The sequence below is a fragment of the Coffea arabica genome, chromosome 1c, assembly GCF_036785885.1.
Source record: "Coffea arabica cultivar ET-39 chromosome 1c, Coffea Arabica ET-39 HiFi, whole genome shotgun sequence".
Classification (NCBI taxonomy): domain Eukaryota; kingdom Viridiplantae; phylum Streptophyta; class Magnoliopsida; order Gentianales; family Rubiaceae; genus Coffea; species Coffea arabica.
Window position 1 is genome coordinate 39,470,060 of NC_092310.1, and position 15,276 is coordinate 39,485,335.

A 15,276-nucleotide genomic window follows, 5' to 3' on the forward strand; every position below is an offset into this window, starting at 1 on the left:
CTGGAAACTGCTAAAGCCAGATTTTAAAATGAATCAACAGATTATATGGGAAAACTGGAACAGCAAATAAAAGGTTCCGAGTATTGCAGCGCATCTCTATCTTTCATAGCAATAGAAGAAAGTTTACAGCAGATAGGAGGGTCTGCAACTTGAAAACCAGAACTGTCACCTCTCGAATTTTGGGTATCAGTATTGGAAGGATGGGAAACCAGCATTAGAATGATGACAAACTTAATACCAAAATGGCAAAATCCTAAATGTGTGCGTGTGTGCGCGCGTGTGAGAGAGAGAGAGAGAGGGAATCCCCACCAAACAAACACACACCACCACAAAAAAAAAAGTTGCAAGACACGGATATGATTGTGAAATAAATACAGGGTTTTTATCTAAAGATGCATGCAATCAAAAGTATCTGGACAGGTTTTAACATTATTTTGGTAGCTGTGACTCATAAATCATAATTCAAGAAATTAAATGGGTTTTAAATGACATGTGCCATCGGTTATATTACTCGCACTGTGAATATTACTTAGATCAGTGAAACCAATGCATCAAATTTGACAATAACACAAGTTTGCAGAGGGCACGACTTACTTTTGTGGATGCCCAGACATGCACAATAGGCATCATTTCTATAAATGAACTAAAATATCCAACTAATTGCTTTCATTATTGCTCATCATCATCGCGGTTACTTTGATTGTGTTTCTGAGCTCTATAAATATCTGCTACCTGCAATCCAACAACAATTCAGAAAGAGGCCCAGGCAACATTTCATTAATGTGCGAAAGATTATCAGTGAATTAATAAAGAACCAGCAATCAAAAGATTTTTCTTTACCATATCAGCAGAAGAGGCATCCTCTGGATTCTTATCTTCTCGAACCCGTAGTAAACGTGGAAACCGAAGAGAAATTCCCTTTGGAAAATTAAAATTAACAAGGTGAAGGGATATCAGATTTGAATCACAGGAACAAAATTTTTCATTGTCTAAGAATAACTCACGATCTACATAACAATAATCTCAACACCCGGTTTACCACTAGTTTGGTATGTCAGAGGAAAAAAAAGTGTCACGATGTGGCATGAAGTTCAACAGCCATATACACTTTCCTTTGGGGCACGACGAGGGGCAGCACTCCCTCCAAAATTGAATGAAGTCTAAAGATTTTACCATGTACATAATTTATTTTCAAAGTAGTCCTTTTTGACAAAAGGGTTTGCCCCTTCTAATGTTTTAAAAATCTTATAGCACTTAACAGAGCACCGCAGCCCCCCCACCCCCCCAACAACAAAAAAAACACCCAGCGGCTAACAAAAAGTCTTGGTTTTGCCAATGCTTGCAAAAAAGGATAGAATGATAGAAAAAGGGAGGAGAAAATGACCAGTAAAATTAATCTTAAGAGCTTAATCAAAGTATGATGGATTCACTGCCAGGAAGTTCAGATGTATTCTTTAACTTAATTGTACACGCTTGGAAGTAAACAAATACCTTGTCTGAATCCACAATACCAGTAGCAGCACGATGAACAGGACTGATAGTCAGATCAGCAGCTTTTACCTCCCAAACCTGAAGGAGTATGACTCAAAAGATCACTGTATGAGGCAGAACAATAATCTGCATAAAAAAGGAGCATGCTAGAAGAAAGTCTATATTCACAAGGAACGGGATTCCCACATGTACAACACGAAGAATGCTAATAAAGCATCCAACTTAAGTCTAAAAAAATGGATGTATCAAACAAAACCCATAGAGCAAGAAAACTTCGCTCCCAACATTTCTTCCTGAGTACAGAAACACTCTGGAAAAGAATATCACAAAACATTGGCATAGAATTATTGCATAATTCATTACGATCAATGAGAATCTCACAAAAGAATAGACATTGAGAGATTATGTGAGCCAGCTGGCACTGATGTAAAAAGCAGAGTAATGAAAAAAAGGAAGAAAATCACAAACAATGAACAGAAAAGGAAGCAGAGGATAACTTATACTACCTCAATAGGTTCAAACCATACATCTGGATTGATTGTATCTGAGTACCGGTAATAAGACTGGGATATCATTTAAATCCAGAAACATGTCAGAATCCGTATAAGGTTTACAGAAATACAAAATTCTTCCTATTCAATGAGGAAGTAAATGAAATACCTTTGGCTTGGGAATAACTTTAGAGCGCAAGCTGGCAGAGCGCTCTTCAAGCACAGCTTCAGAAAATCCAGTGCCTAAGCACAACCAAGAAGTTTCTTATCACTTGATGTCAAGGGATGTATGTATTTAGAGTTTAGACAAAGTAATTGAAGTTTCCTATCAAGGTAAATTTCACAGTGAACCATTAAGTAGGCACATTACCAATTTTACATATGCTCTGGAATTCTTCGTTGTTGACATCATAACAAGCAAGGAGAAAGGCTCCATAAACACCTAAAAATGGTTCAACAAAGTTATGAAACCAACTTCCAATAAATGCAGCAATACAAACCCAATTAAAAAGCAAAAGAGTATACACTGGTAACTATATCTGAAGCTAGGGTGAAGAATGTCAAGCATAGTGACACAAATCTGAATCTGAGCCAAAATAAGCGAATAATCACTTAGTGTCCTCTCAAAAATATGATATGTCAAATTACCAGTACGTTTTCCCCGGCCATGGAAAGCAGCAATGGGAACCAAATCCAGTGAGTCACCCGTACTGCAGATCATATAAGGTGAAAAGTAAGTTTTCATCCTTGGTTGCTTTTCAAATTTCTGTAGTAATCCTTTCTCGTCGAGGCTACTACAGCATGCCATGATCATTCAGTTTCTATATTTATGTTTGACCTTCTTCTTGACATTCCAAATCAATTACTCGGGGCAGAAGTTCAGCAAATTTAAGGTTGATCTAGTATTTCATCCATCCCTTTAAATGTGTGCTTGCTACCAATCCAGTATTTCATCAATCCATTGAATGTAAATTTGCCATTTTTTGGATGTATCGATTTACCTAAAAGGTAAAATTGCTGAATAATTATGCCCCAAAGGAATAGCCAGTGCTGTGAGTTCAATGCACATACCTATCCATGTAATCATTTTTCAACTTCAGCCAGTTATTTGACCGCTTGGAAGGCTCATACGTGGCATCTTTCTTCAATGTCTTAATTATCAACCCCTCACAACTGCAAAGATGGATAGACAAAATAACAAACAGTTCTTGTAGAATCTGTAGAAACATTTTTGTTGATTCTGCAGAAAGAAGCTCCAAGCTAGGAGCCCTCAGGTGAAGCTAAGCACATCTCAACTTTGAAGCCAGAAAAAAGGGAGAAACTACTACTTCTTAGACAAATAATATTACATTTCACCACCTATTAATGCAGGGAAAAAAAGGGAAAAAGAACTCCTTAGACCACAGCACATTAGGAACATATAGCAAGAAAAAATGACAGATGTACAGAGAAAAAACTGAATTAAATTATCTAACTAGTTGACTTTTCTGACCAGCCAAAATTCTAGTGCACTAGAAGCCATAAGGTTGGATGATCTTATATTGCACTAGGCAAGCATAAGATCATCGAATACAACAGGTTTGACCTAACAGAGAGAAACTGTATTGTACAAAACTTTGTCCACAGGCAAAAGTTGACAGATATAATAATTACGATTCCGCCAAGTGCAGAAGTCAAAGATTAAAAAAGAAAAATTCTAACAGTAAATAAAGTAGATTAAGCCAATTAGTAACAATACAATAAGGCCACGACAGGAAAATGATCTTGAACTCTGCAAAGAAGAGTTACCTGGCATCAACAGCAGCTTCAAGGAACTTCTGTATTTCCTCAAGATCATTTGATGTTACTGCTGTAGCAAATTGAAAAAAGCCAGGTTCTTCCTCAAATGACTCGTAAAGATGCTGCATAAAACCAGTCATAAAGAGTAAAGGAAAATAACATGACTACTAAAAGGTCGACAATCAGCATTAAAGATAATAGCCTGAGACATGTTTACTGAGCAAGCACTGTCATTTGGATTCTTTTTAGTTTATTTCATCGTGGGAAAAGGAGAGGAGGAGAGTCACAAGACGTTCTTTATGCGATACTCAAAACATTTTGGTCAAACCATTTTAGTAATTTGACTTTAAATAAAAAATCCAAGAGTCTTTTTACCCAACGCTAAAAGCAGATAAAGATATTAACATCATTGAACAAAAATTAGCATACCTGCCTTCGACTGTCAAGCTGTGCTTGTAGAAGAGGTTGGCCATTGATATACAAGATATCAAAAGCATATATGCAAACACCAACCTTTATTTCACTCAAGACCACATTTTTACGAGCCCGTGTGCTGAGGACCTGCCACCAATTCAATACTTTTAAGTCTGAATTTGTAATACCATTCTTACAACTCTAGTCATATTAGTAGCCCAATTAGTAATGAATCTACCCTTAGTCATATTCATCAAAATTTCACCACCTTCAAATATTTTAGAGCAGACACTGGACAGATCAAATTGGCCGAAACTTTAATACCTCAACAGTCAAAAATCTCCAGTTCCTATCAAAGAAAATCAAGAATTTTATGACATCAACTGACTCAAATGAAGCACCTGAAATAGATGCAAGAAAGAACTTGCACGTGTAGTTTTAAGATATCCCATAGGGGGACTGAAGGTGTTGGGAAGCATTTCATGGGCCAGGCCCCAGGCATGCCCCATTTAAGTTCATGATGAGATAGCCCATAACAGATAGCCCTAGGATTTTGAGCATGCTCAATACCAAGATGATTCTTACAGCACCCAAAGTTGACGAGTTCACAAACGAAAAACAAAGATGACTCGACCACTTTCTTCCCAATACAGGATTGAAGGAGATTTGTTACTTTGCCAATTTAATACTTCAGCATTGATTGTACATAAATTATTAACATTGTATATGTTGTTGTCATATGCCACAACAAAGATCATGAAGGCTACACAATAAGCAATGCTAGAGCCAGAATGGGAGACTTAAATCAGTTAGCAATCGATTTTTCTATTTAACTTCAATTGTTCTGATGTGCTAGCATAGTTAAAAGGACCACTTCAGCAGGCCCATGACAAAATCAGATTTACAAAGATCTTGCACTTAGGCAAGCTCAATATTACAGAAGTAAACAGTTCACCTGGAAGGGGAGAATTTTTTTCTTCTCACGATCAAATGCAACAATTTCACAATCAAGAACAAATGAGGTTACAGACGGCCTTTTAAACCTGCAATAAAACAGCTAAATGTCAGGAAAATTGAGAGAGATTTTCTGGCAGACTTGTAATGTTAGTAGGGAACAACTAGTCATTCTTAAAAATAAGCTCTACTGATATACTCTCATACCCAACTATGTAAATTATGTTTCTGCTCATTAAGAAAGCAATAGACTACAAAAACCCATCATGAGAAGGCCCACCACAGCAGTGAAAGTACAGTGCTAAGCTCAGACAGCCTTACTCAACCAAGTAAAGAGACTCTTCCTGTTCATCAAACCATTAACCAGCTTGTGACGGCATGTTCCAAATCAAAGTTGGAATGGGCTACAATAAAAGTACCTTGAAATTGCATCCACAACATCAGGATACTTTCCAGTGTTTCTTTCTGCATTTCGACTATATATCTCCACTGTACCATCCTCCATGTAGTGAATCTGCAGGACATGGTTAGACAAACACACACCACCAAGACTGTGAAAGGAAAGGCATATAACATAGGCGTCATGTCTAGTTTCTTGCTACCTGAGCACGTTCTCCATCATACTTGTATTCACAGGTGAATTCAATATCCTGAAACTTATCCAATATTTCAGAAACTCCCTTAGTTGGTTTTGCTAGCATAGGTCCAACAGGAACACCAGGTGAAAAGCTACATGTCTTGGGAAGATCCCATACACCATCAGCAAGAAGAGCAGGGATTATTTTATCATAGACTGGAATTACCGAGTAAACTTGTTTCACGATTTTAGCAGCCTGAGGGAAGGAAAGCAATTTCACAACATGTTTATGCAATAAACAAAAAACTCTCTTAAATTTGCACATAGTATTAGCATAATAATAAAATCTAATTAAAAAATTGATTCAAACTCTCTCAGAAGTTTAAATTCATGCCAAGATACCTCTTCTAAAGAAGAATCTATATTTGCAGGAGTTGAAGATTGCTTATCAGCATAAACTGCAGCATGGCCCAAAGCAGCTAACAGAGTTTGCTCAGCTAAACCAATGCGCAGTTTCGCCTGCATGTAGAGTTCAAGAATAATTTTCAGGGATTAAAGGTGCCAATTTGTGATATTAGATCTTCAATTGTCTCACCTGGAGCAGACGAATCAAGTACTGAGGTTCACAATCAGTAGCAGCAACCAGTAGTGCCTTGATATGATTCTTTTTCTTCTCTTGACTATCCTTACCAGATTCCTAATGCAAATCACGTAGAGATACAGTTACAAAACTAAAAGAAGTAAACCGTTATGCTCTTCTCTAGATCAATAAATTATAAGTTAATAAACAAGCACCAATTCATGTGCATATCTCGGCTGATTACCCATCATCCCAAAAAAAAAAAGCCTCTCTCTCTCCCCCCTGATGTTCAACTTTTCTCACCCGTCTCTCTCTCTTCCGTTTCCTCTGTAATCTTTATCTTATTCTCTCTCTCTCTCTACCTATGCTTCTCTTGCCCCCCTCGCAACTTTCACTTTTACCTCCTAACCCATCCTCTCCTCTACCGGTCAGCCCTCCCTTCAACATGCAATGACCATGGAAGCCAAGCTAGAGATAGATAATTGAGGTTTTTTTTTTGTTGGTCTCATGGTAGATCAGCCTTTCCTACATATTAACAGTGTTGTGGGGATGTTGTTGGGAATTCATGATGGATCAAAGTTTTGATTAACAGTTTGTGGTGATTTTGGTGGTTTTGCAGATATATGAAATTTTGAAAAAATAGTGTGCTGTCATTTGAAATTGGTGGGGATTAGTGGGATGATTCAAAGAGTTGAAAACATTTCTAGTTTGGCAAGAATGGATGTGATGTTAGCGGCTGCTTTTGTTGTTTGTTGTTGGCTGAGTGTTTTTTTTTTTTAATTTCGTTGTTGGCTGAGTTCGGTGGCGGTCTAGTTGCAGTCATACAGAGTCCATTTGGGAAGAAAGATAACAAAGTTGGCAAAAGGGGGCAAAGAATTAGCTAGACATACTAAAAAAAAAATTCAGTGGATTCCTATTTCACCACAACAAACCAAACATACGAAAAGAAGTTGCTAAAACCCATTACGATTGAGGACCTTTGATACTCATTGCTATTGCCATTCCAGAATACCAACCAAACAGGTAGTTAGTGTACTCTAGCTCCAAAACATTTCAAAAAATAGATTTCAAGTTTCATGTATGCAAACCAATAAAGGCAGCTATGAATATCTTAAGGAATAAGGCAATCCAGTTTAACTCTCCTCTACAGCGAATAAGATCAAAGCTCATCATCGAAGTCCATGAAATAGGAAAATTCCCAGGTACCTTAGCAATAAGGCGAAATGTATCAAAAACTTTAACAACAATTAGTGCTTCTGGTTTGCGCATTAAAGACTGAGACGAACGGCTTGCTTTTGCAACAAGGCCTAGATCACCAAGCTCCTGAGGCAAGTCGGATAGTGAAGTAATCATTCAAAATCAAAAAGAAGAAAGAAATTGCGGGCAAAAACTTGCAGGATTTTGATATGTCAGGAGATTCCTGCACACAAATTATTAAGCAAATATAACTAGACTACACCATTCGCAAGCTTTGAATGAAATTCTGCTCCTCTAACTACAAAATTTCTTAAAACAAGTGCAGTGTACTCATTGCAGAAAGATCAGCCAGAGCCTTCCATTAAATCAAGCAACTAGAGTCACAGAAGTCAAGTAAATCATAAAGAGAATAAATGATAAATTTTTTTTTGCAAATTGTATCTTAGATCAATTAAAAAAAAATTTTCCAGACAAGCTACTGCGTACAAAATGTAACAACAACCAACGTACAGCTGCAGCCAAAGAAAGTAACAAGGTAAAACTAAAGCAGCTTCTCAAATAATGCAGTTACTTCGTAGAACCAAAATCGAGCCCAAAACTAAAATCACAGGCAAAGGGTCGAATGTTTTTGACATCAACATAGCACCAAAGCTAAATTCAAAATATTCAATTAAATGTGGCATTTGACTGGACAAGCTTTTTTTCTAATCCCATTCTTGATAATTTGTATAAGAACAATAGTGCTTGTACTGAGTTAGTAGATACCTTGCAAACCGAATCAGACAACACAATAATCACCATAGCAGCATTCTACAGCATTGAAGCCACAGCTAGGCAGAGACCTAAATACAGCGTGGGACTTATGTTTCTTTCTCCTCCCCTATTCTCCATCTCATTTATTAATGTTTTGCAATTAATGAAACAAGGCCAAAAATCTCTAGAATTTCATTTACTAGAACTGAGAACAAGTTACCCGCGATCATTCTGTCATTTCACTTGAAGTACAATTTCTTTAATTTCTTGGCATCGAGTTAAGAAAAGCCAACTCCACAAACAATAATATTCAGAGATAAGAAAAGAAATTCAATCAGTTCTAAACCACACCCAAGATTTGATAAACACGAGTGACTGGAATGTAGTAGAGTTTCACCTTGTACTGCTTCTTAATTTGTGCTTCTTTTGTTCCGCACGCCTCGGACAGAGCCTTAATAATCGAAGCATCCCCAATCCCAAGCTCCAATCCTTCATGAGCTGGAGCAATCCGGTTCGCCAAAAGGTAAACAACAGCCACCAAATCCTCTGGCGTCGTTTCCATCACAGTCCTCAACATGTTACAAACAATTGCAGTTATCGCAATCCGCCCTGATTCTTTAGAAATAGCATCCAACGCCTTCGCTACAAACATAAACGGCACCCTTTGTGCCTTTCCCCAATATGCCGCCTTCTTGGGATCAAAACTTGCCGCCTTATCCTTCAACTCAAGAAGGCTCGCATCAGGAGTAATTGCCACCTTAGGTTTCTTAACCACCGCTTCCTCACTTTTCCCCAGCTGGGTTTCTTAAACACCGCTTCCTCACTTTTCCCCAGTAATTGCCACCTTCGTCATTTTTCATATTTTTTTCCAGCTGGGTTTCTTTAATTTGAGCTGAATCAGGTTCTTTGACTGAAATCGGAGTAGAATTTTGAGAAGTGATGATGGGGGTGGGGGTTTTGCGTTTCTTGGGAGATGGTTTTTGTTGTTTCTGCACGGACTTTTTCTTGCTGGCATTGGACATGAGGAGGTCGAAGGCAGAAGGGTGAGAAGCCATTGCTGCTAGTGATCCTGGATTAACTAATGGAATCGAGAGAAAGAGGGATCTCTGAGAGAAGTGTTTTGCGGGGAAGGAAGAATAGATGAGAAAGTAGGGCTTAAAACCGAGTGGTTTTCTGAGGGGATGAAGCGAAAGAGTGTGGTGGGTAAAGTGGAGTGAAGAAGAGCATGACCTGAATGCTGTGAGCATCAGCTGCCGTTTTTCTGCTACGGAGAGGGAGACAACTGACACGGGTTGCTGTTGCGGATGCGGATGGCTAGGAGGAAAGAGGAAGGCAAATGGCGGGAAAGGAAATTGAGGGTTTTGTGAACTTAGGATTGAAAATTGCCAGAAAAGCCTTTGGAAAAAAATTGCTGGGGAAGCCTTTTTTGGTGTTTGGGTGATGAGTTGTTAGCAAAATCTTGAGAGAGGGACTAAAATTTTCATTTCGTAAGCTAGCAATAGGTGACTTGAAATTTGTGATTTGAAGGTTTGAGGTGTACCCCCCAAAAAAATAATAACAAAGTCGTAAGCTAGCAATATGCAGACTAGTGAGTTAGTGGTATATTAGTGGTTTATTATACGTTTTCTTTCACTATGTTCACACTCTGAAGTCTGAATTATTCCAACCCAATTGATGAAAAATGTTTTAAAAATATTTAGGACAAATGCAATATCCACATAGTTTATTTTTGTGATATGTCGCATCGTGGAGTGGAAACGGCATGCATATATGCTTGGGCTCGTGAGTTATCAAGTAATTTAGATTAATCATATTTTGTACCATAATTTGGCTCAAAAGTTAATTAGGCCAACCCGTGGATCAAAAGCGTTACAATTTTGACTTATTTTATTGATTCAAGTTTGTTCAAAAACTTTTTTTGGTAAAAAATTTATGCGACATGGAAACATAATTTGGTGAATTCACAAAACCATGTATATTGCACATGCCAAAATCAGCTCGAAAGTGGATTGTCCAACCCAATTGTAATGATACAAGTTTTAAAAGATTAGCAAAGATGCATATGAAGGTAAAAAAAGGTGATTAGCAAATGTGTTTACGAAAAAAAAAATTTTAAAAGAAAACAGTTTTCCAAAATTTTAACTCTTGCACCCATTCCTACACTTTTCTACTCCCAACTGTCAAGTTCAGAATTCGAACTTTGAACTCGACGACGTTGGTCATTGGACCAATCCCAATGCTTAATTTTACCAAACTTGCAAAACAAGAAATAAGAAATAAAGACCGACCAAAACGTCTATAAGTATACTGATCACAACAAATAATATAAAATCTGTTTTGACTCGCCAAACTTAGGTTATTTGCATGAGTTTCTTCATTGTTTTTTAATTTTAATAATAATTGATATCCCTCTTCTGAAGGTCTCTCCACAGTCTCCACACACGGGGTTGATGGAACAGTTTTTGAATGAGAGCCATTCAAGTCATGTTGTTGATTGGAGTTCCAGAAAAAAAAAACTCCAAATTCCGTCTGCAACTGGCTGGGGCGGTACGCTGGTACGGAACAAAAAATCTATAATAAGATAAACAATGGAATGTAGTTGTAATGATGAACCCCTACCTAAACCTAAATAAACGGAATAATTAATACACCACCAAATCAATAATTGTATCATATTCTACATGTTCTTTCCTTCTCGAACTAGCTTGCAACTGGTTTTGATACGTCAGGTTTCTTTACAGGGACTAGACTACAACTACTTGTATGGACGAAGAAACTCCAAGTTCCTAAGTCCACGAATTTCGGATCCCACCAGTGATTTTTGTGTTGTTGGTCATGATTAGTTTCTTCTTATCTTCTCTCCAGTGCAGGACGGTTGGTCAACTGAACATGCAAGTTGATAATTGCTCAATTCTTCAATGATAATAATGTTGATGAAAAACTCACAAATTATGCAGAACGATCTGCAGCAGAAGGGCCTGCATTGATTGCTTATAATGAGAATCCACTTCACTTGGGCAGAAAGCTAGGGGGTGAGCATGAGAAATGGCAGCTACCTATTTGGATTGCATTTTTCGTCATTTTTCATCGAAAAATTACTGTAGCGATTTGATGTACGTAAGGAAAAAAGATAATAGAAAAATGTGTTCACGAAAAACGACGCAATTTTCTGATAAAAAATGGCAATCCAAACACACTGGCTTCAACTACTTGGTCCACTAATATTGCTGCTGCATATGGAGGTTGAGAAACAGGGATGGTGTTGGTTTGTGGGTCCCCCTTAGACTGACTTTAGGGTCCGTTCTTTCGTTGACTCATGAGTGTTTCTAATCTAACTGTGTGTGTTCTTCTTCTGTCTATAGAAAAAAGAAAGTGTAGTAAACTTTTTTCATTCTTATTTCTCCCTCCGTCCCACTTTGATAGTCTTATTTTTTTTCACACAATTTAAGGAAAAATAGTTAATTTTGTTGAAAAAATAAATTTAGATTGCCATTTTTCTAACATATCCTTACATTAAATATGGTACAACTTTATGGGAACTTAGAATTGATGGTAAAAAAAGAATAAACTCTCATTAAATGGAGTAGATTTATAGTAACAACTACTTACATTGAATAAGGGTATATTAGAAAAATTAAAATACAACTACATTCTTCAATTGAAAAGTGGACTACAATTTGGGATAGATGAAAAAGGAATACAGGACTATCAAAGTGGGACGGAGGGAATATGATACTTTTATTATAGTTCATAAGCCCAAAAAAAAAAGAAAGAAAGTGTAGTAACATTTGATTCGTAGTCATTATATATATTATTAAAATGCATGCATATACATTTATAATATTTTTTTAATTTAATTTCACGCTTTCAAAAAAAGTACTACTGTATGAAATCTATTTTGGCAGTGTCCACTAGATAGCATTAGACAATTAAGACATAATAGGGATTGCAATAATGTTTTTCAAAAAAAAAATTCCAATCAGTAACCGACACACTACTCATTTTCCAAAATCAGCTCTTGTAATTCCACTTTCACCTGCAGTTCACGGGCTTCCCATAGAAAATCCATCCTAATTTAAACTGTGCAGTTTTTGCGGGGAGACCATCCATCTCCATCTGGTAGGTCAAGACTTGTATAGGATTTAGGCTACTGATTGATGAGTCAACAAAAAAAAAATAAAAAAACAAAAAGAAAGAATCTTTACCCCTGAAGTTTAAACAAACAAAACATTAAATTATTGTAGACATGACCTCGTGGAAATCTGCTCTTATTAAAATGTTTTGAAATTAACCAAGCAGACAAAAGAAGATTTGGCATTCCAAGAAATACAAAATTAGTGTCAGTTAATAAGGGTTAATTTGGTTTCTTTCTCATGTTTGGTGTCCCTCTTCATGTTGCTTCGATTTGGTCGCATAAATTACAAAGGAGAGTGACAAAACAATTGACCAAAAGAGAACAGAACAGAATGGAACATTTGCAATGTTGTCATGGAGTTCGATCTGACAAGATGTGGAGTAGATCACTCTATATTTTATCGGCATTCTAATGCTAGTAAAATTTTATTAGTTGTTTATGTGAAAAATATTGTGATTACAAGTGATGATGTTGTGAGGATCCAGAAACTTAAATCCAATCTGCAGGCAAACTTTCAGACAAAAGATTTAGGTCATCTACAGTATTTTTTGTGTATTGAGGTAGCTCGGTCTAAATATGGGATTTATTTATGTCAAAGGAAATATGTACTCAATATGTTGAGTGAAGTTGGGATGTTAGGTTGCCGACCTGTGGATACTCCTATGGATCCCAATGTGAAATTAGTAGGAGATCAAGGTGCATTACTTGATGATCCTAAGCAATATCGAAGACTTGTGGGTAAATTAAATTATCTCACTGTAACGAGATCTGACATTTCATTTGCAGTGTGTGTTGTGACTCAATTTCTTGATGCCCCTCGTACTAGTAATTGGGATGCTGTTATACGAATTTCCAAGTATCTTAAGAGTGCTTCTGAGAAAGGGTTGTTGTATCAAAATCATGGACATACTGATATTGAAGGATATAGTGATGCAGATTGGACTGGTTCTGCCTCAGATCGAAAATCGACCAAAGGATATTGTGTGTTTGTTGGTGGTAATTTAGTGTCGTGCAAGAGTAAGAAGCAAACAATTGTCTCCAGATCAAGTGTAGAATCTGAATGACTCACTGTATGTGAGTTGGTTTGGTTGAAGAGCATGTTACTTGAAATTGAGTTTGAGCATAAACATTGATGTGAACTCGACCCAATAAGAACCTGTCATGAAGAACCAAATCGATCAGGCAGCGGAAGGATCTATCTTGATCAGGTTATGGAACAATAACTACCTTGCTAGATCTAAAGAGAACCTGTCTCTAGAAACCTAGTGGATTGGTTATTGGCTTGAAAGAATAAGATGAAGTGATCATCTTGCCTTGAACACCACAAGTATCCAAACTAAATACTTGATACTGTTCAAGAAGAAACTCAAGTTCCATCAAGGAACTCCATAAAAGGAGACAACTCTCTTTTTATTAATTCATCTTCAATCTGCTCTCCCAATAGTTAAATAAAGTTGGCTATTTATTGCCTTACAAGACTCAAAACCATAATCTATATTGGAAACAATACAAGTTTTTTTATTTGACTCGACTTCTAAACTTGACACAATTTCCTAAACAAATTTGGAAGCAATTAACTGTTTTCCTAAAACTCTAATTCAACTAGAATAGGAAACTAGCTAATTCAAATTGGCTTAACTATGGTCAACATGACCTTAGCCTTTATTCCCTAATTCAAGCAACTTACTTAACTCTCAATTTGGAAATCAATCAAGATATCAATCAAGATACCAATCAAGATTAGGAAGCCAATTAAAATTTGGAACATTTGGATCTTCAATGATTCTCGAGCCTGATTGCACCATCAACCATCATTAGAATGTGAAGACTTGTAAAATGAAAGGAATCCATGCAAATCTTCATGTTCTCATCAAACAGCTTATAAATTTAGTATGTGATAATCAGGCAGCTGTCCATATTGCGTCTAATCCAGTGTTTCATGAAAGGACAAAACATATTTAAGTTAATTGTTACTTCATTCGAGAAAAATTGCTTGACGGAGTCATCAAGACATCTCATGTACCGTCTGTAGATCAATTGGCTGATTTGTTTACCAAGAATTTAGGGGGCTCTAGGGTGAAATACATTTATGATATATATGCTCCAACTTGAGGGGGAGTGCTAGGAGAATATCAATATTTTTGTAGATAATATTAGTAAGGGTATTCTTGTAAATAGTTGGTTAGATTTGTACTCCTATAAATACTAGTTGGTCACTCATAATACAGTGACTAGATGTTTTCCTCCCAAGATACCTGCTGACAGACTTAAAAAAATCCAAGAGTCTTTTGCACAATGCTAAAAGCAGATAAAGATATAAACATCATTGAACAAAAATTAGCATACCTGTCCTCGACTGTCAAGCTGTGCTTGTAGAAGAGGTTGGCCATTGATATACAAGATATCAAAAGCATATATGCAAACACCAACCTTTATTTCACTCAAGACCACATTTTTACGAGCCCGTGTGCTGAGGACCTGCCACCAATTCATACTTTTAAGTCTGAATTTGTAATACCATTCTTACAACTCTAGCATTTCATCAAGTAACAATTCATGTGTGACACTCTTTCCAGCAAAATGAAAAGCTGAACACCAGAAGAAGCTGGCTCCTAAATGACAAGAAATATACTTAGAAGGATAAAGTGTAGAGACAACATATGTTTAGGAAACCTAAGTGTGTCCCCTTTATCCTCCTGGTGGGTGGTAGGGACATGGTCAGTGGAAAAGAATAGCCTGATATATATAAATCAGGAAAATTTGTGGACGTGTTACAAGATTAAGGCAAGGCCCCTGATGGAGACTAATGATGGTCTGTTTGCCAAAGCATGACTTGAATTACCTAAAAGAAACTAAAAAAAGTGCTTATACAAAAGCATCAAATCAAATACAATATATTCCAAAT

General features: G+C 36.8%; 1 protein-coding gene and 1 pseudogene across 5 annotated transcripts; one reads left to right on the forward strand and one right to left on the reverse strand.

The window, feature by feature from the left end:
- Window positions 1-475: 475 nt before the first annotated feature.
- Window positions 476-9,580, reverse strand: LOC113714367 (DNA ligase 1). Of its 5 annotated transcripts, XM_072064690.1 has the most exons (17): window positions 8,634-9,578; window positions 7,493-7,609; window positions 6,302-6,403; window positions 6,109-6,225; window positions 5,732-5,962; window positions 5,549-5,643; window positions 5,131-5,218; window positions 4,191-4,322; window positions 3,771-3,883; window positions 3,054-3,155; window positions 2,631-2,692; window positions 2,353-2,424; window positions 2,152-2,225; window positions 1,998-2,054; window positions 1,492-1,569; window positions 841-918; window positions 476-732 (listed from the first exon to the last, which is right to left on the reverse strand). In XM_072064690.1, the coding sequence occupies exons 1-17, from the start codon at window positions 8,886-8,888 to the stop codon at window positions 670-672; spliced, it is 1,836 nt and encodes a 611-aa protein (XP_071920791.1). In that variant the 5' UTR covers window positions 8,889-9,578; the 3' UTR covers window positions 476-669. The 5 variants fall into 5 exon arrangements, with proteins under 5 accessions (XP_071920791.1, XP_071920847.1, XP_027093977.2 ...); XM_072064746.1 differs by lacking the exon at window positions 6,109-6,225 and having other exon boundaries at window positions 8,634-9,580; XM_027238176.2 differs by lacking the exon at window positions 7,493-7,609 and having other exon boundaries at window positions 8,634-9,574.
- A 3,144-nt stretch (window positions 9,581-12,724) lies between these two features.
- LOC140005269 (uncharacterized mitochondrial protein AtMg00810-like) lies at window positions 12,725-14,483 on the forward strand (annotated as a pseudogene).
- The last annotated feature ends 793 nt before the right edge of the window (window positions 14,484-15,276 follow it).

Excerpts from the sequence above, each read along its gene's own strand:
- LOC113714367 (XM_072064690.1), bottom strand. The coding sequence starts at position 8,888 with ATGTTTGTAGCGAAGGCGTTGGATGCTATTTCTAAAGAATCAGGGCGG. Across the intron at positions 5,963-6,108 it reads TAGATTCTTCTTTAGAAGAG|GCTGCTAAAATCGTGAAACA; the intron begins GTATCTTGGCAT and ends TCCTTCCCTCAG. Across the intron at positions 5,644-5,731 it reads ATGATGGAGAACGTGCTCAG|ATTCACTACATGGAGGATGG; the intron begins GTAGCAAGAAAC and ends CATGTCCTGCAG.